The sequence below is a fragment of the Poecilia latipinna genome, unplaced genomic scaffold (genome assembly GCF_001443285.1).
Source record: "Poecilia latipinna isolate Pla-1442-1.1 unplaced genomic scaffold, P_latipinna-1.0 Scaffold147, whole genome shotgun sequence".
Classification (NCBI taxonomy): Eukaryota; Metazoa; Chordata; class Actinopteri; order Cyprinodontiformes; family Poeciliidae; genus Poecilia; species Poecilia latipinna.
This window is the reverse complement of record NW_015112763.1, coordinates 136,053-163,537: the sequence shown is the minus strand read 5'-3', so window position 1 is coordinate 163,537 and position 27,485 is coordinate 136,053. Positions and strand designations below refer to the sequence as shown.

The window sequence follows — 27,485 nt, the reverse complement described above, 5'->3', positions numbered from 1 at the left end:
AAAGAAAAAAAAAACCGTAGTGCAAAACTTTGAACTAAACTTGCAGTGCTTCACTTTGTCCACCAGGGGTCAGACATCACTTCCATTTATCGGATAAGAAGAAGCCAAATGTAACTTTTTTCTTTTTTTTTTACCTTTTTGTGATGAAATATGTTGTTAAAAGGGTTAAAGTTCTTGAAGGCTTCATATGAAAACAATGCTGGTTCCTTTAAATCCACATGAGCAGCTTCCTGTTTTAACCTGCTTCCTAGTCTGCTGCCAAAGTTTCATGTTCCGTCCCTAAATTAAGGAACCTCTCTGCAAAGTGCTACCACTGCGTGTTTCAGAAAGACTTAAAAGCTGAAGTGAACAAAGCTCCAGTTTGTTCAATAAACCGACATGACTAAAGTGAACTCATCCAAAACTGTGATTTGAAATGAGGAAACGTATCAAGACAACAAAGAAAATCCCAGACAATTTTAGAGTTGAGCCGAATCAGAATAAAAGGCTGCAACCTGAAAAAGAATGCAGATGCAGTGATTGGTGCTCTGCTATTGTGACTTTCTGTTTTATTTCTAAAAAACTATAGCACAATGCATACTCGTGTGTTTACACAGGAAGGAATTTTTTTTTTTTTAGCTTCACAGAAGAATATGGTGCCGTGTCTTTCCGAGAATAGATTCACATTGAACCGGTTTGGCGAGGCCTGCAACAATGGAGCAAAAAGTCAACACGTCTATTTTGGGGAACATCCTGAACATGACTTTTAAACTCATTTGGCGCTATAGATGGAGATTAAAGGGCTACTGATAATGATAAAGAACTTCCGCCATGTGACACGTACAGCACTCTGCGAAGTTACTGAGAAAAAAACGTTTGGAAACTTTTGAATAAATGCTACTTTTGTTGCAATAGAATAGTCGTACACTTGGAGGGTTGGGGGATCTAACGTAAACACACGTGTTCAATGGGAACCTTTTCTTTTTCTTTTAACAATAAATCATGTGACACAATTATCACCCTCGCCAGCTGTGAGTCTTCTCTTAAAACATTTCACAAGGGAGACATTTATATGCTCTTTGCATAATCTCTTCAGAGTGAGTCCTGGATTCTCTCTTATCTGGCCGCTACATTCATATATGCAATTAGATTCTCATCTCCTTTCACTGCTCCTTCTGGGCTTTCTGCCATTGGCCTGGATTCCTCCAGTAGAATTTCAACTGAACCAATCAGTGAACAGAAGGAGAAGTTGGGAACAACGACATAAATTGTCTGCTTCCTTTTAGTATTGTAGTCTGCGTATATTTTTAGCAATGGCAGCAGAGGAAGTCAATAAAGCCGTTCAGTCCTTTTTGGCCACGCCTCCAAATACTGAATGAACATTAGCAGTCATCTTGTTTAGCTCCAAACTTCTTGTCTGCATAGTGGAAAATGGTAGTTTACAATGCATGCAATTTCTGGTAATAACTACTGTTTTCTGTAGGATTTAGAGGCAGTCACTTTACGAACTGTGTTCTAGGCGAGCCTGTGCTTAGGCTCTCCCTTTAATTTTAATATTTCATAATTTTTGGTTTTGGTCAGTCTTGTCTCTATAACTTGTCCTATTCTGACGGGGCCCTAATGTCAAGAAAGCTTGAAAATGATCTGTCTTGTGTTTCCAGAATGGAACAAAAATCTTATAAATATCAGATTGTGTTTTAAACTATCTCTGTTTTCTGTGTGGGAGGAACGATACAGATGAGGCCTGTGGGTGTAAATATGTGAGATTATTATTGTCCTGTCCGTAAACATGGATAAGTTTCAGTTTAAACTGATAGCTCCATTTTGAAGAGTGGCTAAGAAAAAATAGCTTTTGTGTCGTATTGTACATTTACCTCAGACAATCAGAAAGTTATTGGTAATCAGGTCATTTTAGAAGAAATACCAACAGTGTTTTTCTATTTCAGTCCTCTAATTTGTCATTGATTAGTGGAGGGAAAACATTACGGCTGTGGAAGTTTAGTTTAATCCCAAAACAGCCCAATTGTTAACTATGACCCAGAGGAATAACAATAGTAAGAATTTAAAAATATTTTCACTTAATTATTTATTGACAGCAACTGAACAGAAAAATAAAGTCAAGATGAATTTTATGTCGCCCTTGAAGTTATACTTTGACACTTGGACTACATCCGCATCCCTCTGCTTTTGTTCCTTTCAATTGTTTCCCCATGATACTATAATAAGAACAAACAAGTCTCACAAAACTGAAACTGTTCACTTCTATTCATTCATCCACAACAGCACTAAACATAAACTTAAAGTAAACATTTTTTAAACAAAATTTAATTTTAAAAAGGTATATCCCGAGACATGAACACAGACTTTTGATATCAAAATTTTTAATCCTCCAGATCTCAGCATCATACACACTCTACCGTGCAGTAAAGTAAGCGTCTGTGCCATCTACAGTCAGGTATGAGCATGTGTGTTTGCTGATGTCATAAAAATACGGTGGCTGTCAATGTGGGGAAATATTGCCACACCAATAAAGCTATTCGACTGGAAAAAATAGACAAAACGACAGAGAGGGGAAAAACAAATTCAGAGACAACCTTTGAACAGAACGTTAATTGAGTCAGTTCGTTTTTCTTCGCTTAAAATGGCAGCATTTTTGATTTATTAATAACTATAAATGTTTTAACTAAAACCAACCTTCGGCTGCTGTTGCGTACTATCTTCAATAACTGCTTGGACATTGTTATTATGATGTCTACAGGACTGTTGTGTCTAGAATGATAACAAAAGTAATCAAAATTATAATTATGGTTATTAAGTCATCTCTTCTTTCATTTTATGTATCCATGATTTCATTTTCTCTTTTTTTAATCTCAGGTTTGAACAGTTTTTTTCCACAACTTTGTCACATTGATCTAATTTTACAACTAATCTCTCCTTGTCTTTGTTTATAAATCCCGTCTCTGCTGTGTTTATCTCGTTTTGTTTGCTTTCTGTGCTGTTCCTTTGCTTTGTCTAATTTTAATTTTCCTCTGCTTGACCTCGTCAACCTGTACAACTACTGCAACCATAATCTGAAGTCTGAAAACCACTAAAGTAAAACTGAAGAGTGTGGAGTGCGCTTATTTCAGCCTGATTCTATTTTAATTAAAAAACATTTTTTTAGAAACATCTTTCTGTAATTACAGCTGCATGTCTCTTAGGTTATGTTTATTTTTTCATACTTTTACAATTAGTTTTTGTAAAGCAGCTCAGTCAGATTGAAGAGGAAAACCTAAGCCATTAGATTGTTTTACCACTATCCAACTTCTGGTCAACTCTTACCAGCTTTATTGTTCCTATGCTGAAGAACAGTATCCCCTTAGCATGATGCTACCAACACTACAAGCACCTTTGAGATGTTGAACTTGAACCTGAATAAAACTTGAACCTTTATTTCATTCACAAGTCTACTTTAATGATGCTGTTTTACGTTGATTTGTTCCACCTAACTGTATTAGCTCATTTTTTAAATAAAAAGTAAATCCGTCGACAGACCAGAGTCTTGATTTTGCAGCACAATTACAATTTTAAAAACTGAATAAAATCCTGCAACACGGAACCAGTCAGCCTCTCCACCGCGTCTCATGGAAAGTCTGATCTTTGCCCCGTCTTTCCTCCCCATCTCTCTCCCTCTGCCTCTCTGTTTACTTTCACTCTGTTTGCTTTGCTGCTGCTGGACCAGCGCGCCCCCGCGCACGCACGCACGCAGGCGCGCGCGGCCACGCTCGGACTCAGCTCCCTTCCTCGCGCCCGAAGCCAAACTTCGGAAAGGCTGGTGCGCTGCATCGAGACCCGGACTTTCTAAGGGCTGTTTTCAGCAACGAAAAATAACGATTTCGACGGATATTGTTTTGTTTTTGGCTCGGTTTTAGTTCGGTAATGTTTATTGTGCCTTTTCAGTTTTGTTTGATATCGATAGGAAGATGAGTGAGAGGACGCGGAGCGACGGAGACTCAGGGAAATTCAACCACGTCCTGCCTGTCAGCTGGACTTTCAGGGAGATCGAAGATAACTTTGTCAACCAATAAGGTATGAATATCTATCTATCTTCATGGCACATGGCTTTCATTTTTAGTGAATTCACTCCTTTTATTTGAATAGGGAAAGTGAGCAATACTTTTAATGTCATGTTTTACTGTTAAATTTTCTTCCAAACTCTTTAAACCGGGGAAAGGTGAGACCTTATCACGGCTAAGATTATTTTTATTTTAGGTGAATGTGAACAGATTTTTTTAGCACTTTATATAGCAACACCAAACATTTTTAAATTTGTATTGATTGACTTATTACCATCCATAATTACACACAAGAGGTTGCATTTACTTTATCACATTAAATAATATTTTATCATTCACATTCCAGAATTTACTATAGCATGTAAAGGAACTACATGCTATAGTTCCTTTAAAGGAACTATAGCATGTTGTAGCTTTTATGTATTCTTGCAACTTGTTCTTTCTGACATTTGGTTTCTTTAATTTGAGAAGAAAAAAATCTTGGAGGATCTAAGAGCCTTTTAAGGAACTAGTTTTTTAGTATTTATTTATTCTAATTTGAGTGGGAGGTTGTCAGGATTTACTCTCATTTAAGAATATAAAATATTGTTTTCCTCCACCATATTGACTTCATGTAAATCCACTGTTTGTGTTTAGTAATAAAACTTGAAACTTTTTACCAGTGGGCTGATAGTGTACATAAAAATAAACCTTTGAGATACAATAATAACAAAATGCATGGGATGTTTTGCTTAGTCACTGGGATATTCTTATGTGTCTCATCACACCTTGAGGGCATGTTGTGTTACGATTGAGAGATTTCTCGTTGCATCTGAATGGTAGAGCTTTTCTTCTTTGTGTATTTTTATTTATGTATTTATTTGTAGTTTTCTTTGGTCACCATGAACAGACTGCACTCAGGTATCCAAGTAGAGCCTGTTTGAGCAGACGAGTAGAAGTTGCCTATTCCTGGATTAAGTTTGACTTTTAGCTCTGGAAACTTCCCCTTTTTTTAGGAAATTGCTTCTTTGACTAACAGAACAGAGTAGTGAAACCAGCCGAAAGGAGGAAAGGATACTACCAGAACAGCAGCTCATGTAAAGATTACCAGTAATTTAGAGTCATTTGGGCTGCAAGTATTTTTTTCCTCTGATTTGAGCTGGAACAACGACACAGAGTTAAACTGATCGGCTACACCAGGTAAGATGAATTTCAGCATAATCCCTACTGGAACAGTGATAAATCAGATTTATCGCTGCAGGACAGACAGATTAAAAAAAATTGAGTCTAATCCTGGAATTAACGTGACAAGGGAGCCGACAGGTTGCATGGGGAACTGTAGCCATGAAACACCGGCTGGGCAGAGAGGCGGTTTTCTGTGACGGGGAAGAAGAGGCAAAAAGAGGGAAGCCACAGAAAGAGAGCTGGGCTGAAGCTCTGGCAGTAGGTGTTGATGGGAAAAAAATGTTATTAATGTGAACTGGGTGAGTCACTGACATTTCAATGCGGTACACACCTGAACAGCTGTACAGTACATGTGCGGTATGCAGGCGTATGTGTCACGGGGGAAGAGGACTAACTCGTTTTGCATAATGGGGAAATGTCTCAAAGTGGTGTGTTATGAAAATGGCACTAAAACCAAAGGTAGGTACAGGCTGTGCTTGTGCTATTCTCATTACTTTTCCTCTTAGATGTGCTTCTTTTTCATTGATTATAAATATGTTTTCTCTTTGCTCTATACTCATGTTGAGCTCTCTTTCTTAGGCAGAGACGCTCGTCTTCCTCAAAACATGGGACATAACTCATTGAAGGAGATCGAGTTAAAGATTCCTTATCGATCTGTGGGACCTTTCAGCACTTCAAACTCACTGTAAACCGACACACAAGCACCCTGCGACAAGTTGTGACAAGTTGTAAGATTGTGCTCGCAGGTATTTATCTCGAGGCAAGAAGCTGACGGATCACAATGCCAGACGAGTCCACAGCTTTGCAGGATGAATTCAGGCCCAGACAAGAAACAGCACAGGTAGCTTTAGTGCCAAACATTGTTGTCATCTCCAGCGATGGCAAGGGCAAAGCCAGTAACTTGGAGCTCAAACAGCAAGATGTTCCTGGAAAGAGCCTGTCAGGAGTTGGCGTGTCCCCGGTTTCCGTGGAGTTGGGTGAGGTGAAGACGGCGCATGTTCCTGAACCTCTCAAGGCCATTTCTTTGTTGAAGGGGAGAGAAGTGAGCATGGATCAGGAATCCCCGGTTGATCCATCTGGCAATAAGCTACAAAACGACATGAACCTTCCACTGCAGGCAAACAGCTGCACTGACTCGGACTACAGCAGCACCAAGTCCAGCCCCGGTTACGCCTGCAGCAGCTTTGGCACGGACCTCTATGACGGAGAGCTGCTGGAGCTCGACACGAGGAAGCTGGAGAAGATGAGCTCCGTTTCCCCCGTCAACTTGTCTGGGATCAGCCTAGATTCGGACAAGGCCAAGAAGAGCAACCTGGACTTTATCGGAGGCGATTCCATGTTGGACCTAACTGGCAAATCGAAAGCGGAAAACTCGACCAATGGCAGTTCGCCCAGATCGTCCATTGTTAGGCAAACCAGAGACAGCGTGGACCTCAGGTCCGAGCGGTACCTCGAGGACGACCATATCGACGGGCAGAGCACCCGGTCTAGACGGAGTGTGAAAGAAGGGGTGTTTTGCTGCTATCAGGCCACAAGCAGAGCTTTCTTGCGCTGCGTTGAGGAGACTCCAGCTATGCTGTCAGGCCTGCTGCTGTCCATCATCTTCTGCGTGGTCATCATCATCGTCATTGCCACTACAGGAAGGGTGAGATGAACCGTGAGCGAGTGTCTGTCTGCTTCAGTGTTTCAACTTCTTTTCCATTTGTCTTCCACAAGTCTGCTAGGACGACTTATCATTCAATAGACCAGTACTGGGTGGAAACCATTAACTGGATTAATTGATTATTGTAATAAAACTAATCAACTAATTTAGCAATCGATTAATCATTAACTACAGTGTGCAGGCTCAAAAAAGGCCAATTGCTGAAAGAACAACACACTCATTCGTAATTAAGTCAAAACTGTACAAAAAATAGATGCATTTTTCACTTAAGATAAAAAAAAAAACACCTTTGTCTGTAAACCTGTTTACAGACAAAGGTCACAAATTATCCTTTTGGGCATATTTTGCCATCCAGTTGTTAATCAGTTAATCCAAAACTAGTCAACAGATGTTTTTCTAAACATATGTTGAAATGAAAAATCTGCAGAATGTGCCTATTTTTTTTTTATCCGATTAACAGATTAATTATTAGTTATCGATTAACAGGTTAATCGATAACTAAATTAATCGTTAGTTGCAGCCCTAAATCAGTGAAGTTCAGACTTAAAGTTGGCTGCTTTTCTCCACATGAAGTTGCTCCAAATATGATGTGTGTTACTGCATACAGTCTCTTCTAGCTAATTCACTTGTTCAGTTCTCCTCACATTTCTTAGTACTTGTATAAACCATATTTTAGACACTAATTTCAGCAGCTCTTATTCACACAGAGCGCCTCGCAAAAAATATTCCTACACTTCAATGTTTGGATTTATTACTTAAATTTTATGCAACTGATTAACATAAAGTATCTTATAATAATGAAATGGAAGGAAAATTGTTTTTTTCAGAATAAAATGAAATGTGTCAATCCACTGCAGAAGCACAAACAAAGGGCTACAAATTGATTTTATCGATTAATCGAGATTTATTTTTTGATGCCAGTATATACAGGGCGTCTTGTTTGACAAGCGTGTTCAATTAAAATGTTAATTTTTTTTTAAATTACAAGAATAAAGTCATAATATTACAAGATTTGTCCTATGAAAATAAAGTCAAAATTGTAAAGACATAATTTTACCAGAACCAAGTTGTAATTTTATGAGAACTCCAACACGAAAAATACCAAAGAAATTAAAATAAGGAATGTTTGAGCATCTTGTGAAGTTATTCTTTAGTATCGGTGAAGGAAGTACTTAGCATCAAATTATTATCAGTAAAGCAAATGATTATTTAAACATCTTAGTCCATTTCAAAGAATTAGCTATGAACTGAGCTGGTCATGCCAGACCGTGAAGCTTTTTTTTTCTCATTAAAACAACTATTTTTGTGTAATTTTGCAACATTCTTCTGGTAAAACTGCATCTTTATTCTGCTAATATTACAACTGTGTCCTTGTATTCTCGAAACTTTGACCTTTGGAGCCTCTTCTTTGTGAGTCAAAAAGAAAAGTGAAAACTTTGTAGAACTTTGTTTCACTTGAATATTATTCACTGCACGTAACTTAATCAGTTCCCACTACAGGAGTGTGTGTAAGAGCATGACCTTGCTGTTTGTGCCCAGATCCTCTTCTTTTTTTTTTTCTTGGAGAAACTGTGTTGAAACTCTTCATTTTGAAGAAACTGTTAATCAGATCATGAGTTCAAGTTCCTCTGGGACGCTTGCCACCACTTTAGGTTGTACGATTCTTAGAAAATGTTACTCATTTGAACATGTTTGTGTCCACAACACTGCCTAGCAGGAAATAAAACAAGCAGGAATTTCTCACATTTGAGATTTCAATCAAAACCAGGTCAAACCTCTCAGCTTTGGAAAAATGTTTATCTTGAAGAATTTAGTCCCCGATTGTTTTATACAATGATCAGTTGATATATTAGATCGTTTAGTCTTCCGAGTCAAAGGTCAGACTTTTTACTTCATCACGGTGAAAATCAACGACTTAAAAACGAAATCTAACCATGGCGCTTAATGGAGCATTAAACCTGTTTTTGTGAAAACACCAGGACATTCTTGCGCTCCGGTTTGCGATGCTTTTCATTCCAGTAAAAATAAAGTAGCGCGTGTCAACAATCGGCGCAAACAGTCTCCAGTATCCCCGCAGTATTTGCCTACATTTAAAGATGCGAGACTTTTTCAGAACGCGGTTCCATTGAACTCCTAAAGCTTTATTGCTGCTCCAACGTCAGAGCAGCTCAGATCGCGCGTCCTTACGTCAGAGCTTCCCCATGCAGCCGTCCCTGCGCCTCCCCAGAAACGGAACAACACGTCACACCTACGCAGAGCTGTGCAGGAGTAATTAACATGTTTGATATGCTGTGTTTACTGCACTTGGATATGATCACGTGCATGTGTGTGTGTGTGTGTGTGTGTAATTGTGTTATTATTTATAGTTCTGTCTTCAAAGCGAACTCATGGCAACATCAAATAAAATAGTAACTATAGTAACTGAGTAGGCTTTTCCTCTGTTTCATGGAAAAGAAAATTAAAGTGTCACATTTAAAGCAGAGTCCACTTTTCATGCAAATGAAAAAAGGCTTTTTAATTTTGCTCCGTCTCGTTGAGAGAGATGAGCAGATGATGTGTTTATAGGTCAGTCACTGGAATGCTTTGCATACACTTCCTGTATTACCTTTGATGGATTTGCTGATGAAATTGATTTTAGCTTTTAATTCATAACCTGACAAAGCCTCTAAAATAGTGCCTGCATTTTTTTATTTTTTTTTTCCCCACTGTACTGCTGCTGTACTCTACTGTGCCGTAAAGAGATAAGTAAGACCTGCGGCGCAACAAGAGTTGTTTTGGTTCGTTCGGGGCTCATAACCTGTCAAGTTTCAGATGAATAAACATACAGTGACATTCAAAAATACTTTTTTTAAAAGTTGGTTGCTGTGGTTTATGATGTGGACGAAAACAGTTTTATTAAAATAAAGTGACACAGAGAGGAAATGGCAACATATTTGTATGAAAACGAATTTTTGGAAGCAAGCAGCAGGCGCCTGGCTAGTTCCAAAGGAAATCGGCTTACAGTAATCAAGACAACGGGATATAAAAGCATGTCTTACAGGGATTCCACTCATATGACTGTCAATCTTTAGGATACACTTTCGCGCCTAAATGTGTGATAATAGTTTCCCATACAAAGCCAGGGAAGAGCGGCGTTCTGATGGCGGTTTTGGGTCCTAAGCTACATCATGTTCTTGTTCATGTTGATGATTTTGCTTCATATCAGCTAGGTAGGCAAAAGTAGGCCTTCTGTCGGACTTTTAAGGCTCTCCTTGTTACAAAAGACAAGTTTCATATCTCGTTATAACAATATACTATTTGTTTTAATGAGTTCCTTGTTACAATGTGACCAGTTTTATATCTCGTTGTAACAAGATGTAAAAATACGCTCCTCAGACAGATTATGACTTGTTAAGAAGGCATTAAGTTGCTCACTATGACTCTCCTCCTTCTCACCCTGTTTCCTAGACGACGACTAAAAAGACCAAAAGGTGTTGCTGTTTTACTGTTGCTAACTTTCTGATTTAAATGAGAAGATATTTTGTTTTTAATCTCGTTATGACAAGAAACTTTTTATAACAGCACAAGATTTACGTCTCCTGAATTTATCCCCAGGTTCTGGCAATTAAAACGCTTCTGTACATTTCTGTTTGAAACACGCCCACAAACCTCCGACCAATCACACAACACTTCGCACAAAGCTCTGTGAAATAACTGGATCTTACAGGGATCAACGACATGTTGATCACAATCAACGTGTTGTGATCTTCACGACACGTTGGTGTCGTGAAGATCAGTCGGATGCCTCCCTCCAAACAAAATGATGCAAATTTTGTCACGCTAAGTCAACAAAAGCTGATTTTTTTTATTTTGGATAAAGTATGGTAGAGCCTTTTTACACTATTGAGCTCCTAGCCTGATATGCAACGTCTACAGAGATAAAGGCAGATATCTCTGAAGGCCTTCCAGAACTTAATGTTATCCCAGGAAGACACTTTGTATGAAAGAAGAAAACTGTATGTTGTTTGTAAGAGTTGCTGTTTAAACTTTACATTAATCTGCTAACTTTTGCATTATCCAGACAAAAGAACCGTACCTTAACGATCACGTTGGTGCCCTGTCGGTGGTGTGCGTGGTTCTCTGTCTGAACGTGATCGTGCTCGCATGCCTGCCCTGGGTGGCCACGGTGAGACGCTGTGGGGGAGCGCTGGCGCTCTTCATCTGGGGGATGCTTTACGTCACGGCGATGGTCTTCATCTTCACAGGGGGAGAGGTGAACGCATGGGAACAGGTGAGAAGCAGCTAAAATAGAAAATGGGATTGAGTTTCGTTCTTTGCTTCGGTCACTGTGTCTGCACGTCCTTAAAAAGTTTTAAATCTTTGTAGCTGAAATTAAGACCTTAAGATGTCTTAAATTAATTTAAAATCATGTAAGTTAATGTAAGTCATAGGTCTCAAGTTTTGTCATGGCAGGACTATTTACTCTTGCATAGTCTGTTGTTTACTTTTCTCATGAGACTTTTCTGTCAGGCAAAAGCTTGAATCAAACCCACCGCTAACTATCTGCTAATAAGCCCTTGCTAGTTAGCTAGCTGTTTTCATCTACCACTAACTTTACGAAGTGTAAGTTACCGGCAGTTGGCTGGTTGACGTTCATCTTCACCAGTCTTCACTTCTGATGCTAATCCATATGATGCCACATGCACTCTGGGCAAAAAAGCTTGACACTTCTACTTTTGTACATTTCTCTTAAATTTAATTCACAATGGTCTTAAAAGTGTCTTAAATTTCTTAAAATATTTTAAGTTTACCTTAAATACATTACAGGTTCTAAATTTTGTTGCAGAACTATTTACTCTTTTATATTTTATATAGATTTTTTTTCTCAAGGCTGTTGAGTCTACTGCTAACTAGCTGCCAATAAGCCCTTGCTAGCTGCCTAGCTAGCTCTTTTGAGTCTATCATTGGCAAGTGTAAATTATCACCAGCTGGACGACGTTCGTCTTTGCCACTGGCTCACTTCCGATGCTAACGCATATGATGCCAGGTGCATTCTGGACACTACTGCTTTTGCACACTTCTCTCGCGATGCATGTCTTAAATTTCAGTAATAACGGTCTTAAAAATGTCTTTAAAAAATTTAAATTTGAGTTGGTGATAGCTGCAGAAACCCTGTCTTAGTCCCATTGCTCTCTTCTTGTCTTCAGGTGGCGTTTTTCCTCTTCCTGTCTCTGAGTGTTTACACAGTCCTGCCCCTCTCACTGACCTGGGCCCTCATAGTTGGGATAGGAAGCAGTGTTTCTCACATCATCATCATCAGTGTGTATGTCCCTGTCAAGAATGCAAACACTCGTCCAAACATTCCACAACTGGCCGAACAGGTAAAGCACCATCTTTAGTTCTTTCAAAAGACTGAATAATTTATTTAATCTAATCCAATATGAACAGCTTAGAGTGATACTAAGGAATTTTGAGATATTTGCAACATTACTTTCCCATAAAGATCATAATTCAGACGTAGCATGAAGATGCACAAAAGCATTTTGTATTCTATGATCAACATGATTTACTTCCTCTAGAAAAAATGCAAATGATCAGGCAGATATGTCACTGCTTTACAACTTATTCATGTGTAAACAGGAACCTTCAATAATACCGTTCATTATGTATCTTACTGAGGACAAATGCAAAGCAACAAAAGGAGCGTTTGGCCTGTCTCGGCCTAATTTGCATGTCGCCGTCGTGTCTCATGGAAAGCTGTGACGTCCAGAAGGCGAGGAAGTCATCAGATGAACTCTTTTTTTCAGCTGGTGGCGAACGCCGTGCTGTTCGTGTGCGTCAACTGCTTCGGGGTCTTCCACCTGTGGATGACCGAGAACGATCTCAGGGCATCCAACAAGAAGCGGGAAGAGTTCAGCGCCGTGCGCTCCCAGAAGGAAGTGAAGAAGTATCAGCAGGTTGAAACACTTGTATAATCATATTTACAGTAACAACACACTGATTCTCGTTACTCCGTACTCTTTTGTTTAGAAAGGACGGAGTCAGTCGGGCGAAAAGTCCCTCCTTAATGTCTTTCTAGGCAGCTTGTTTCACCTGGATTACAAACGGGTCTGTGTAATTGGTCTCATTAAAGGCCTCGTTTGCTGGCCAGCCGCCGCCTGGTACCTTTATGCTTTCCCTGCTATTAGGCCAATAGATTAATCATTCACTCGTCTGAGGGCTCAGCAGCAATAGAAAAGGCAAACCCAAATGGGCACCATTCATGGCGGGCAAACAAAGAGATGAAACACAACCCCGCGAGCAAACACGACTTTCTTTTTACAGGCTCCGAACACATCCCTGTCGTTTCTGAGCGACAGAAATCTGGTGGTTTCGAGTCTCGAAACGTCCCGCCTCGCTTTCATCTCACACATTCCCACCCTTTTCTGTGTGTTTCATCCGACACAGGAGGGGCTCTTGCTGTCGGTGTTGCCACGCTACATCGCCGTGGAGCTGAAAAGTGAGGTCATCAGGAGGCTGTCCAAGCCAAAGGGCGATGAGACGAAAGAAACCAGCAGCCACCCCAACTTTCACAGCCTTTACATTCGGCAGCACCGGGACGTCAGGTAACAGCCGCAGGTGGAGGGTTGGCTGATCGCTGATCACTCTTCACTGGTTCTGTTACAGATCCTCAGTATTTACGCTTTGTTAGATCACAACCACAAACTTCTGTGGGTTTTATTGGGATTTAGAGTGACGGAGCGACAAGGAGCAGCTCAGAAATGTGACGTGGAACGTGAAACGAGACCAAGTTTCCAAGATTTTTCTCAAATAAAAATAAAAGAAGCGAGGTGTGGGCTTAGCCGCTATTATTTAGGGGCAACAAAGTAGCGGGGGTTAGATATTTATTGATTTCTACATACTACAACCACAATGTGACAAACTGAGCCAATGCTAGAAAGAAAGAAATGAAGAAAGGAAGGAAAGAAGGAAAGAAAAAAGGAGATATGGAAAATAGAAGGAGGGAAATAGAGAAGAAAGGAAAGGAGAAGGAAAGAAAGAAACTAATTAAATCAAGTTTTGAACTGAGTTGTACTGGAGTGGAAAAAGTGCTTCATATTTACAGACATATACAGAATAAACTATATATTTCTCTAGGCCTTTTCACAGGCTTAGATGAAAATGTGTCTGTCAGAACTAATTTACAAAGAAATGAGACATGGCTGAAGACTTTGTCAGTGCACACCTCACTTCAGGGTGTATCTGAAAGAAATAAAACAGCACACACATTTTTCTTATTACCTAAGTGTCTGTGGTTGCTGATTTTCCTGCAAGTTTCTTTGATTTTGTTCTTGATAAATATAACTTTATAGTGAAGACTTAATTTACTGACTACATTTGTCACATCTCCTTCCTGAGCTCTGCTTCTACACAGTGACAGACCCTGACTAGCTTATTGTTAGCTTTGATTGCTACATCCTACCAAAAACGTAAACGTGTTCCTTTTTATCTTCATCATATGTTAAATATTTATTTTTCTCTGCGTTTGTCCAGCATCCTGTATGCAGACATTGTCGGCTTCACTAAGCTAGCGAGCACCTGTATGCCTGAGGAGCTGGTCGCGGTCCTCAACAAGCTTTTTGGCAAATTTGACGACATCGCAAAGGTAAAGCTGCAAATTACATCACGTTTTTGTGATAGACAGCTTTCTGTTGAATCAGATGTTTAAGACCCAACTCTTTCGTCCCCCGGGTTTCTTTCTGAGCACAGAAGAACGAGTGTCTCCGCATCAAGATCCTGGGGGACTGCTACTATTGTGTTTCCGGCCTCCCTGACCCCATTCCCACCCATGCCGTCAACTGCGTTCGGATGGGCCTGGACATGTGCACCGCCATCAAGTCAGTCCATCTGGATTTATCTGAGTTTGTCTAACCCTTCCCCAAGAAATTTTTCAATTATCTAAATGTGTTATACCGGCATTTACAACGTACAAGATCACCAAATGATCAGTAGAGAAAAAGAATAACCAAGAATTATTTTCTTTGTTCCAAAATAATTCCAAAATAATTTTAGAAATGCACCTTTTTCACTTTTTCTGTTAGGTTTTGGCTTATAAAAATGACATTTTGATATTTGATCAACTCTTAGCAACTTTCCAATCACTTTTAGATATCAATAGATTTATGCAGAAAGTTTTACATGTTGTTGTTTTCAGTTGTTTCGCAAAGTGTTACTTTCATCGTTTCATGCATGTTTGAGAAATCTTTTAATCTCCATAGCAACCATTCAGCTGTGCAAAAAGCCTGAGTGGACTTAGCTCTGCCTTTGAGATGCAGTTTCTTAGCTTCCGATATAACGTCTCACAGAGCAGCCCTCCACTCAGCTCCTTCAGACTAGCCAGCAGAAATTAACAAACACCTAGTGGGTCTGCGCATTTGCTGAGCTCCTTATATGAGCTAATTCTCATTGCAATGTTGGTAAAAACGTTGCTGGAGGATTAATAGAGAAGGGTTGTTGTGATGACTTCCTGAAGGTGGAGTTCCAGAAGGACCAGGAATTTTTAAAGAGACAGACACCCAATTTCAAGGCGTTAAATTACAACATCAAATTTATTTTATGTCATATTTGACATATGAAGCATTTTTATAACAGCTGAAGTTAACATAGTTACTTGACTGTGCTATAAAATAGCACCATTTGGCTGGAAAACACATAATACTTCCCCTTTAAGAGTTTTTTGTTGTTTTTTTTGCAGTAGTTGATGCACACGTCTAAGTACCGTTGACATGTGAACTGAAGTTTGTGGTTTTAATGTGACAAAATATACAAAACTTGGAGTATTAGTACCTTGGTTGTGTTTTCCCCACACTTTTAAAATAACACATTTTGCATAATCCATTTTATTTTCCGTTCTGAACTCTTTGATGCAAATGCTGAAGACCAGGAGGTGGAGGCCTCATTGCTTGCATTCCTAGGAAATTCATGTATGAGGCAAATGCAAATCAAATGCGGCAATATTTGGTTCCATTTCATTTGAATGGAGCAATATTTCTGGACTTTGAAAGCAAACTAAAAGCTGTTCTGGTGTGGAAAGTTATTACATTCCATATTAAATGCAATGAAATTCTATTCTGTATTTAATAATAACATGAAAACTAGATTAGCTTATTATAAGGAGAGAGCTCTAAATACGGTGTGAAGACACTTATTAATCAATCTGACAAATTGAAAAAGAATCATCCACATTTTCTTTGATTTTATCAATTTTTCTCAGTGAAACTTTGATTTTTAACTACTTGTTTCCTTCCTCTAGTGAACTTAGACGGGCTACAGAAGTGGATATCAACATGAGGGTTGGCGTTCACTCTGGCAACGTGCTCTCCGGTGTGATTGGCTCTCAGAAGTGGCAGTATGACGTCTGGTCAAACGATGTCACCTTAGCCAATCAAATGGAGTCTGGAGGCCTTCCTGGGTAAGAAAAGTGATCCTTATCTGATAACTAAACTGTATGATACCATGCAAAATGTTAGTTAATTTCAGTGAAAAAGCAACATTTTTAAGTTTAAATCTATTCTGGAAACATTTCAACTTCTAACTAGGCGAGTCCACATAACCGAAGAAACACTTCAGCACCTGAATGGAGCGTACGAGGTGGAGGACGGGGATGGGGAAAGTCGGAATACTCACCTTAACGGGAGAAAAACATTCCTGGTTATTGACCCCAACAAAACAAGCAGCGTTCCACGAAGGCCTAATCTGGTAGGCGCACGCAGTTTGAATTGCCTTGTTGCTGAAAATGTGCTATATAAATAAAACTCCCCTACCCCTTAACCTGCCCTTGTGGGGAAACATTAGCTTAAAATGTGTATTAAAAGATTTTTTCCTTAAGTATGCGCTGTTGTTTTAATAACTGAACGGCCTCTGCTGTAACTTCAGCCAGCGGGTGAGAACAAGCAGCGGGCGTCCGTCCGAATGTCTCAGTACCTCAAATCTTGGAAGAACATCCACCCTTTCGCAGACCTGAGCAACCCAGAGAAAAAGAAGGCCTTCAAGCCTCTCAAAGGCGTCATACCGCGTCCACGGCTGACATCGATGGTAAGGACGTATTCCTGCTTCTCCATCCCACTGGACCGTTTTGTAAAGGACATACAGGGCAGTCTCTGTTTTGTCTCTCACAGCTGTTTGATCATGGATCATGGTTTATTGTACGGCAGTCTAACAGTGCCTGTTATGTTTGTGTTTGATTCCAGGGAGAACCACCTTTTCACAACAACCCCAACCGGTAAGCAGCGAGAATCTCTTAAAGAGACGTTGTTAAAATTACTCCAAAGTCAAATCCATCCAGCTTAAAGGAGCTAAACGAAACCTTCTCTCCGGTCTTCTCAGAGGATGCCATCAATAATGTCTTTTCATTTGTTTTAGTCTGTCTATCGATAGCAGCATAAAGGGATCGCTGGACACAGTGGACATAGCTGGGTGAGTTTACAGGATATCCAGACATCCTTAAAAAGTCTTAAATTTGTGTGTCTAAAATAAAGGCCTTAAAATGTCTTAAATGCTTTAAAAACATGTAAGTTGGTCTTAAATATGTGAATCACAGGTCTTAAATTTTGTCACAGCTTTACTGTTTTATGGAGTTTTATTTTTCTTGTGGGTCATTTCTGTCAGACAGAAGTCAAACATCTTCATTGCATTCAAGGCAGTTGAGGCTGATATAGCCTTGCTAGCTAGTTTTCTAGCTAGTATGAGTTTATCATGGACTCAAAAGCCGGGTTCACAGTTTTTGCTTAGTCTTGATTGCTATACAGTAAGTTCCCTCAACCATCCCCTATATTTTTAATTCTTTCAGTCTTAAATTTAATTAATGGTGGCATTAAAAGGTCTTAAAAAGTCTTAAATTTCACTTGCTGAAACTTGCAGATGCCCTTACTTTTTTCCCATCTTTTTGAATTTTTAAGTCTAAAATATAACGACAGTATAAAAGAACTACCAGGTACTGATTTATCTTATTAAATTTCTCCAATGTTTCTTTGTTTCTTTTCATTTAGGAGGAAAGTGAAGAAACTCAACTGGTTGACTCTGTTGTTTAATGACCTCACTGTCGAGAAACAGGTATATTTTCTTCTGAAACCTAATATATGCTCCTTAAAAGTATGTACACAAAAAATTTCTTGCAAAAAGTATTTATATGCCTTCAGTTTTTTCTCCTTTTGAGACGTTACAACCACAGACTTCAATTTGTTTTACAAGAATCTTAGTATAATTGTGAATTTTAAGGAGAAAAATGACATGGCAATCAAAAATTTTCAGAAATAAAAATCTGAAAAATGTGGTGCTCATTTACTCAGACAGCAATAAATAAAATCTAGTGCAACCAATTGCCCAAATGCTGATTGTAGCTTTGGAAGAGCTGCAGAGTTTCACAGCTCAAAACAGGAAATTGTTAGATTTACTAAAAAAACAAACAACAAAATCATACCAAGTATTTTTGGTCCAGTTTCTAGTGCAAATATCATAGTACATTTGATATAAGACAGAGCTAGCTTACAAGTAGCTTTGTAGTCAATAATCACTTGGTATTAATAAAAAAAAGTACTAGTTACACTTGCAGATTGATTCACTCAAAACAAGACATTTTTCCAACGTTCTAAATGAAAACTCCTTTCCACTAATGAGGTCCATCCAGTCTGACTGAGTTTGAACTGAACACTCATTCAAGCCAAAGTGTCATTTTTCTTCAACTCCATATAAAACCAATTGAAGTTAGAGGTTTTAATGTGACAAAATATACAAAAGTTTGAGTATTAGTACCTTGGCAGGGCACTACACAGGAAACCTTGTGACTGAAAAGACTAAATATTATCACCCCTAACCAGCTTTTTTAAAAACTGCTTTCCAGTTCCGCCTCTCAAAGGTGACGAATTTGCACTACTCGATAAGCTGCATCTTCATCATTTTCGTGACTCTTTTCATCGTCCAGATGCTTGTCTCTGAAAAGTAAGAAGCTCTTAAAACGTCTTCATGCATACAACCGTTGTCTCTATTGTGTATAAAGCTACATCTTAATTGTCCTGAACATTATTATTTACGGTGAGCAGATTAACTTGACTCAACTTTGTTACTGTCATAGGAACTTTCAAATGGCAGTGTCCTACGGTGTGACCTTCCCCGTAATGGTGGCACTTCTGGTCATTTCTTTTGTTGCATACATGAAGGTAACGTCTACGTTTTTGCATCATTTCAATGTCAACATCAGATTAACGCTGCGTGACTTGTTGTAACTGAGGCTAATTGAGATCAGCTACAATGAAATGAAGTTCTACAGAAAAAGAAACATTTACCACTTTGCAAAATAAGTCAAACCACTTGAATATTATCTAACTTTAATGCTCTTTATTGGGATTTTAGGTTATAGACCAACACATTGTTGTGCATGTTTAAGACATGAATCCCTCCAATGCATCTTATTTAAATCAGTTCAATTTTATTCATACAAGTGCCAATTCACAACACATCATATTAAGGTACTTTACAAAAAAAGTCAATTCAACATAATCGAATCAGTTCCAGTTTAACCTAGTTATCAAACAATGCATCAAGTTCAGTTTATTCTTCAAATTGATGCAAAACGTTTTCCATCTAAGGAAACCCAGCAGCAGCATTCACTCCTCCTAAGTTTCTAAGTAGAAATGATCGCCAGTTATCTGTGTCCTGAAAAGACTCAGCCGTAGTGACGTTTTTCACTTTTTCCTCATCAGAAATTGCACTCCAAGTTGCCATTAAATGTCCAGTGGGTAGAGAAGCTGTCACGCAACCTCCCTGCCAGGGCGGTGATGCGGCTTTTCCTCGTCACACTGTGTATCCTCATCACTCTGCTTATGGCCATCCTCAACCTGGTAGGTATTGTTTTCGATCGTTCGGTCGATTCGTTTGCTCGATGGTCTTATTTCCACTGTGTCTGTGTTCTTTCCAGATCGTCCTCCCAGGAAGAAACTGCACGTCGGTCACTAACACCACATATTTAGAAGGACACGGACTGTATAATCTGCCTGTGAGTGTCTCACCAGATTATGAGATCTTTTTTCTACATCTGAAAGCTCATTCATGGAAACAGGAAACAGTTTTTGTACCTTTTTCTGTGCTAACATTGATTTCTCTCGATGTGTTTGCATTTCCCATAGTTTACATTAATCTTTAACTTTGTTGGCTAACTATTAACTATCTAGTAAGTTTCACTGTATTTGCAGTAATAGGATCTGAAGCAAAGCTCTGAATTGTTCCGTTCCAAGTTTGAACAACATATCCTCACCTGTTTGCACCTGTTTCTCTGATCTCCCTCCTTTTGGTGGAAACACCCAGTACTACCTGTACTGCTGCCTGCTGGCCATGCTGGGAGTGATGGTGTTTGTTAGGATCTGCTTCTCTGTGAAGGGATTCCTGCTCACGCTGGCTGTGGTGGTGTACCTAGCCCTCTTCCTCAAAGTCTACGAAAACGAGTCCAGTTGCCTTGTGGATGTGTTCTACGATAAAAATCACACACAGTGAGTGACCCATGCATCGTACTACTGGTGCTGCTTGGATGTTAGAAGTATTTTTTAGCTGCAGATGCATCCTTTGCTACAAGTGATCAAGCGTTCACTAAAGGAATGCTATGTTACTGCATTTTAGGAAATAATATGCTTATTTTCTTATTTAAAAAAGAAAGGAATTAAACTATTTGTCATGAGCTGGGGGTGTTGGTGGTGAGGAGAGACGCTGAGACCCAGGTTATGGTGATGAAGAAGATTTAATGAAGGCTCAAAAACAGTCCAACACAGGCAGCACGGCAGAGAGACAGGCACACAGCCAAATACCGGTAGCAACTGATAAACAGGACTTGGAGACGAGAGCTAACGCAAACCAGGACTTAGCAGTTCAACTGGCGCGAATAGACGACAACTTAGACAAACCTAGACAAGGACCCGACGAGGAACACAGAAAACAGGTGGGTTTAAATACACACGGGGTAATCAGGGGAATGAGACACACCTGGGGAGCAATCAACGGGGAGGACAGGACTGAGACTCACAGGAACGGGACTACACAGGAAAAAACTCAAACACACAGAAACACGGATCGTGACACTATTGGGTTATTTTCATCCTTTAATGCATTTATAATATTGTATGAAAACGGCTTAAATGAAAAAACCTGCAGGATGTGTCTATGTGTTTTATCCAATTAATCATCGGAATAGTAGATTAATCAATTACTGAAATCTTGTTTTTGTTTACATTTCGGTTTGTTGACTTATGTGTCCCTGAATGCGTGCAGATGAAAACCACGCTGCACATGTTAAACTTTCCTCTGCTCACCGCCCTCGGCAGTCACAACGCCACCAGCCTCGCTTCGGGAAGGTCTTATATTTCTTCCCTTTTGTCCGTGACGTCGAGCCCAGATTGTGAATCCTTGTCTGCGGTTTCAGATCATCATCATTTATTTAGCTGCTTTCTATAGAAAGAAGCCCTCCTGGGTGGCGGGGGATGCAAACCCAGCTTAGAAACAAGACATCTATGTTAGATGAAGTAGGAAGGGTGAGTGGGTTGGCCTTTTTATTGATCTGTTCAACTCTAGAATTACTTTATATTTGTGTTTGTCTGCAGTGTCGGGGTACTGAAGGACCCTCAGATCATGTCCGGGATCTGGCTGGTCATCTTTTACATTGTGTGCCTCATTCTGGCTAGACGGGTTCGTCTCTTTTTGTCAATTACCACACAATATAAAGCGTAGCAAATTAGTCGATGCATGTTGAAACGTTGTGTGTGATTCTCTGTCAGGATGAGCTGACGTGTCGCGTAGACTTCCTGCTGGAGTGCTGCTTCCAAACAGAGCGAGAGGAGATGGAGACCATGGAGAACGTCAACAAGCTCCTCCTGCAGAACGTCATGCCACTTCACGTCGCCTCCTTCTTCATGGGCAAAGCCGTCAGCAATCAAGTAAATACTGTAAAAACAGGACAGAGCAGGGATGCAAGCAATTAATGGTTTATTAGCTTAGAATTGGTTCGATTAACTTTAAACGCTCGCTTAGACCTTCTTTTAGTGTTGTAGTTTGGCTCACATCCATCAGAGGGCGCCGGTGGTCATCGTTAAGCGAAGCCAGTTGATACAGAAACAAAGTTGGTGGGGCTATACCAGAACGGGGAAGAGAAGCGGTCCAGACAGAGTTGGTTTGGGATCGAAAATGCACTTTGTCATTCTGTCTAGAAATATTAACACTATATTACTAAGGAAAATTGCGATGTGATGAAAAAACGTTGTGCCAATACGTGCTGTTGCTTTTCAGATCTTTCCTCCATGAAGCTAATGCACTTCATGGAGGAAAGTTTTAACATTCCTTCCAAAGCTACCACAGATACTTCTGTATGGATGAACGTCTCTCTGATCATGGGGAATTAAGTGTTTCACATATTTTATTCTTTTCATATTTTGTGTTTAGTTTAATAATGTGAGAAAAACACAGTTTTCTGTTTATTCAGTCAGTATTTAATACAACTGGCATAAAATAATCTCAAATGTAATTGTCTTTTTTAATTCAGTGTATTATAAACAATTAACCGTTGGTGTTAGCCAACTACCATCTTGATACAAGAGAAATCTCAGATTTTTAAGAAAATGGCAGCTTCTCAAATAATCAATCAGTAAGATCAATCAACGTTAGATTAACTGATTGATATCTTGCATCCCTAGTACAGACACACAGAAATATGAGCTTTTAACAAAACAGTATTAAACCTTGGATGATAAATTTATCTAAAAATGAGACATACAAACATTTTTGGCAAGGTTTTTGTCAACATTTCCCTGCATCTCAGTCAACATGCTCCCAGATGTTAAACGCTGGGACAAGTTAATTGTCAGTTCAAAGTGTCTTCATCTACAACATCGCTGTTTTATTTTGCAGGACCTGTACAGCGAATCATACGAATGTGTGTGTGTGTTGTTCGCATCAATGCCTCAGTTCAAAGAGTTTTACAGCGAGAGCAGCGCCAACGGAGACGGCCTGGAGTGTCTGCGCTTCCTCAACGAGATCATACTGGACTTTGATTACGTACGACCACAGAGATGATGTGAAAGAAAGTTAAATACTCTCTTCTTCTTTCTAACATTTAGTCTGTATGTGTCTCAATGCAGCTTCTGTCTAAGCCCAAATTCTCTTCCGTTGAGAAGATTAAGACGATTGGAAGCACTTACATGGCTGCTGCAGGACTAAGACACTACCCTGCAGGAGAAGACAATAAGGTTTGTAGAATGAAAAAAACACAAAAAACGTCAACGCTTGTATTAATTGTTTGCTACGTTTTTGCAAAGCAAGTTCAGCGGACACAGGGAAGAAGCATTCCTGTAGGGTTTTTTTCAACATGTAGAAGAAAAGCCCTGCTAACAAGTGTGATCTCTGGCTCCCCCTACAGAAAATCGACATGACCTACATTACTGTCCGCACCATGGTGGAGTTTGCAATAGCAATGATGAGCAAACTGGAAAAACTCAACCAGCACTCTTTTAACAACTTTAAACTCCGGATCGGTGAGTTCATTTTAATATTACCAGGAGAGTGGGTAGTTCACTGAAAAAATGACAAAAAAAAACAAAAAAAAACTGCTTTGATATGTTAAAGCACAAACTCTGTTTCCAGAAAGGATTTAAATGCAAAAGAATTTCCAATTTGTTTTTCATTTGTGTTTTTTGAGCCTTTCATTAGACTAAAAAGACTATCTCAGTATTCCACACTGACTGGCAAAAAACAATGATTTATGACTTTACGAGCTTCTTAAAAACATAAAAGGAAGTACAGTAGAGGATAGATATTGTGTAGACTGTATGAACAGATTCAATCTAGGTTTATAGCTTTACACTGGTAAATCATGGGTTCCTGTTTTTAAGGACGATTTGTTTTAAAGAGACATACAAGACAATAAGATGTTAAAACAGACTATAGTCAGTGTAATTCTTTCAACAAATTAAGTGAAAAATAAATGAAAAAAGACTTAACAGCCATCAAGTTCAGCTCTAAATTAAACTAGCATTGAAACAAACGGCCTTTTGTCCCCCAAGTTCTGTGCATTACTAAAGGAAAACTAAATGTAGCTGCTCTGCTTAGGTGACCTGTAGCTCATAGTAACTGGTTTAAAGTCAGTAAAGACCAAATGAACTAAATAAACGGCTTTAATTCATAAATACAAGTTGGGTTAAACACATTGCACCTTAAATCTTTTTCTTTTGCATTTTCTCATATTACAACCAGAAAGGTGAAGATATTTTATTAGGCAAGTGTCATAGACCAAAGTAGTGCAAAGTTGGGACGTACAGGCAAAAGGTGCATTAAAATGAAAATAGGAGTTAAGATTCGACAAGCTTTAGTAACCCATGAAATAAGAGCATTTGTTTTAATGTCGACCACATTTGAAAATGTTATTTTCGTGCGCAATGGAAAGCAGAAAGTCTGTAGATTTTTAAATATATAATTGGATCTCTGCTCTACAGATCAGTACCCACAAGTTTTTATCACAACCAATTCTTACAAATACTTATTGTCAAAAAAAAAATAAAAATCACAGATTCTTTTTGGATGTTGTTGCTTAGAGACTAAAACCGTAAACCCCAGTTGAACATTTGGGAATGCATTGAGAAGCCATCATAATAATTAAAATGTATTGATAACCAGAGGCTGCTACTTTAAAGTAGCTACAGTTGAAGGATCACTTAACACCTTAGTAAAACTGAAAAAATACAACTTCTTAAATTTTCTTCAGTGTAATATATTAGTTATGTTTTTCTGAATACATTTATTTTATACCATATCCGTCTTTAAAATCAAAGTTCAAACAAATACAAACACTACTTTGATTTTTGTTGCTGTTTCGTTTTATCAAAGTGTTGTCATTTTAAAAAAAATTAAGTATGCAAAATAAAACAAAAAAAAAATCTGCAGAAATTAGTTCAACAAATATTGCTTTATTGTTAGTGCTGCTGGTAATATTTGTTTTTGAAAAATTAATGAATAAAACATGATTTCTGAGGTTTACAAGGATGTGGCTGGGTCCAGTCTACTCTGCATCCTAAGAACCAGAACCAAACCCGGAGAAGCAGCATTCAGTTTTTATGCATCTCTAATCTGGAACAAACTTCCAGAAAACTGCAGAACTGCTGAAACACTAAATCAATAAAAAACTCCACCTGTTTAGAGTTGCCTTTGATTAGTCATAACTGGAACACTGATCAACATTTTTCATGTGTTGATGATTCTGATGATGGAGTTTGACCAAATGAAATGTTTATTACTGGTGACTGTGTTATGTTTTTATGGTGTAAAGCACTTTGAACTGCTTTTTTACTTTGCATTTTTGTAGAGGATTCAGCTATTTTGAATAATAAACTAATACAAAACCCACAGAATGCAAAGACAAATTGGATATAAAGTCCTAAATATGAGGCATTTTCATATTAAAATGATAATTTATCTGAAATGTGAATAAGCATTTATTCTTGTCTGATATCCATTTGCAGGAGTAAATCACGGCCCAGTGATTGCAGGAGTTATTGGCGCCCATAAACCTCAGTATGATATCTGGGGGAACTCTGTTAATGTTGCCAGTCGGATGGAAAGCACAGGGGAACTGGACAAGATACAGGTTAGAAAAACACCCACAGCAACTATTCAGCTGTGCAAAATGGCTGGCTGGAGCTAGCCCCGCCTTTGAGATGCAGCTCGGAGCTCCTTCAGACTAGCCAGCAGCAATTAGCAAACTGCACATCTGCTGAGCTCATCATATAAGCTCCTTCTCAGTGCAACGTTGGTAAAAACTCTGTTAAAGAGTTAATAGAGGAGGGATCTTGTGATGACTTCCTGAAGGCAGAGTTTCAGAAAGAGCAGGAGTTTTTAAAGAGACAGAAGCCCAATTTCAAGGTGTTAAATTACAAAGTAAATTTCTTTTAAGTCATATTTAATATACAGGTCATTTTTTTAACAACTGCAGTTAACATAGATACTTAATTGTAGTATAATATAGTGTGGTGTGCCTGGAAAATATAATACTGCCCCTTTAAAAGAAGACAATACTAAAAACAGATGATTGGATTAACATTAAAAACTTTTTTTTCTCTCCGTACCATGAACTCAGGTGACAGAGGAGACCTCCCAAATTATCCAGAGCGTGGGGTACGACGTCACACTCCGAGGAAAAGTCAATGTGAAGGGGAAAGGAGAACTCACCACCTACTTCGTCAAAACCGACCATATGACTCCTCAGTTCTAATGGAGCTTAAACCGACTTACAGCAGGGCGTTACGACATGAACACCGGCGGCTCAGTCCGCCATGAAGCACACAACGCCGGATGAGTCATTCAGGTTTCCGCACAACCAGCGGCTGAGACTTAAAGGAAGACGGCCGCTGCATTTTTACACCAGATGCTGACTCAACGACAAAAAAGGATCACGGCAACAGAACTCGTTTTTACTGGATGAGACAATAAAGACGATCCATCCCGACTGCTAAAAACAAAACACAACTGGCATCTGGAAGGAGAACGCTCCCGCTCCCACCGCATGGACCTCTAAAAGGCCTGCCAGGCATACTCTGCATTGTACTGTATCATTCTATATACTGAAAAAGATTTTTAATGGGGGAACTCAACAAGGCTGGATCACATTCGTCGCCAAATTCCATGTTAATTTAGGTTCAATAGAAACACAATGACCAAATACTGTTGTAAGAGAAAAACTCGTGGCTTACAAAAGAAACTTGATCTTCCTCGAAAAAAAAAAAACAACAACTAATGTCTGACTTGAAGGAATGACATTTATCATGTATTAAAAATATTTTTGTATCTCACTTCTATATTGTGGGGTGGGAGGGAAACGATTTACCTTTTGGTTTTGATTTATTTAAATGCACTGGTTTAGCATAGAGATTGTAAGACGTGGACCAAAGAAATGTTTTTCATTATAACAACCTGTTATAACAGGAAAAACACGCACATTCCTGACTACATAAACAGAGATGGAAAAATGTGAAAAAGATAAACAAAATTTTTTTTTTCGGTTACTCCATCCTCAAAATGAGTGGACCAATAGATAAGTGTCAAAAAAATGAGTTTGCACGGAAATGAACTTTTATTGTTTACCTTTTTAGTCTGAGATGGTTTAGATGGAGTGGAGTGGAAATTTTTTCTACATTTTCTTAGTCAACACTTGCACAGCACACCTTTTACAGCCTGAAGGGTTGGGTATCCCAGAGTATGATCCCTGATGCTTTAAACTACTGTTTCAAATAACGTCTCAAACTGACATGACTCCAGTGGGGAAAAAAACCTGTCCTCACGTGTGAAATTATGCCACGAAAACTTACCTGAAGGACATGACATTGCACTTTTTGACTTGTGATTGAAGGATGAACTGTAACTTGTATGTTTGTGTCGTATTGAGGGAATGCTGAGAACTGTGAATGGAAAAAAAGAGCTTTATTAGTATGGAAATATATTTTTTCTATTCTATTTATATAAACTAATAATGATAATAAAAAAATACATACATTAATTCGCCTGCGTTGTTATTGTTTAAGTGTCTGTTTCCGAAATGCATGGAGCGTCAACAATCACTCAATGTGGAATTTCCCCCCCACTGTTGG

The 27,485-nt window shown here is 38.9% G+C and overlaps 1 protein-coding gene across 1 annotated transcript; it reads left to right on the top strand.

The window, feature by feature from the left end:
- The first annotated feature begins 3,723 nt into the window (after nt 1–3,723).
- Nucleotides 3,724–26,948, top strand: LOC106945509 (adenylate cyclase type 4). Its single transcript, XM_015029235.1, has 26 exons — nt 3,724–4,047; nt 5,778–6,843; nt 10,922–11,131; nt 12,048–12,221; nt 12,648–12,797; nt 13,288–13,445; nt 14,374–14,485; nt 14,590–14,717; nt 16,133–16,291; nt 16,419–16,578; nt 16,756–16,914; nt 17,070–17,101; nt 17,242–17,295; nt 17,868–17,931; nt 18,719–18,816; nt 18,950–19,034; nt 19,578–19,715; nt 19,793–19,870; nt 20,179–20,360; nt 21,462–21,546; nt 21,636–21,794; nt 22,762–22,908; nt 22,992–23,099; nt 23,270–23,384; nt 25,365–25,489; nt 25,979–26,948. The coding sequence occupies exons 2-26, from the start codon at nt 5,980–5,982 to the stop codon at nt 26,111–26,113; spliced, it is 3,879 nt and encodes a 1,292-aa protein (XP_014884721.1). The 5' UTR covers nt 3,724–4,047; nt 5,778–5,979; the 3' UTR covers nt 26,114–26,948.
- Nucleotides 26,949–27,485: the final 537 nt, after the last annotated feature.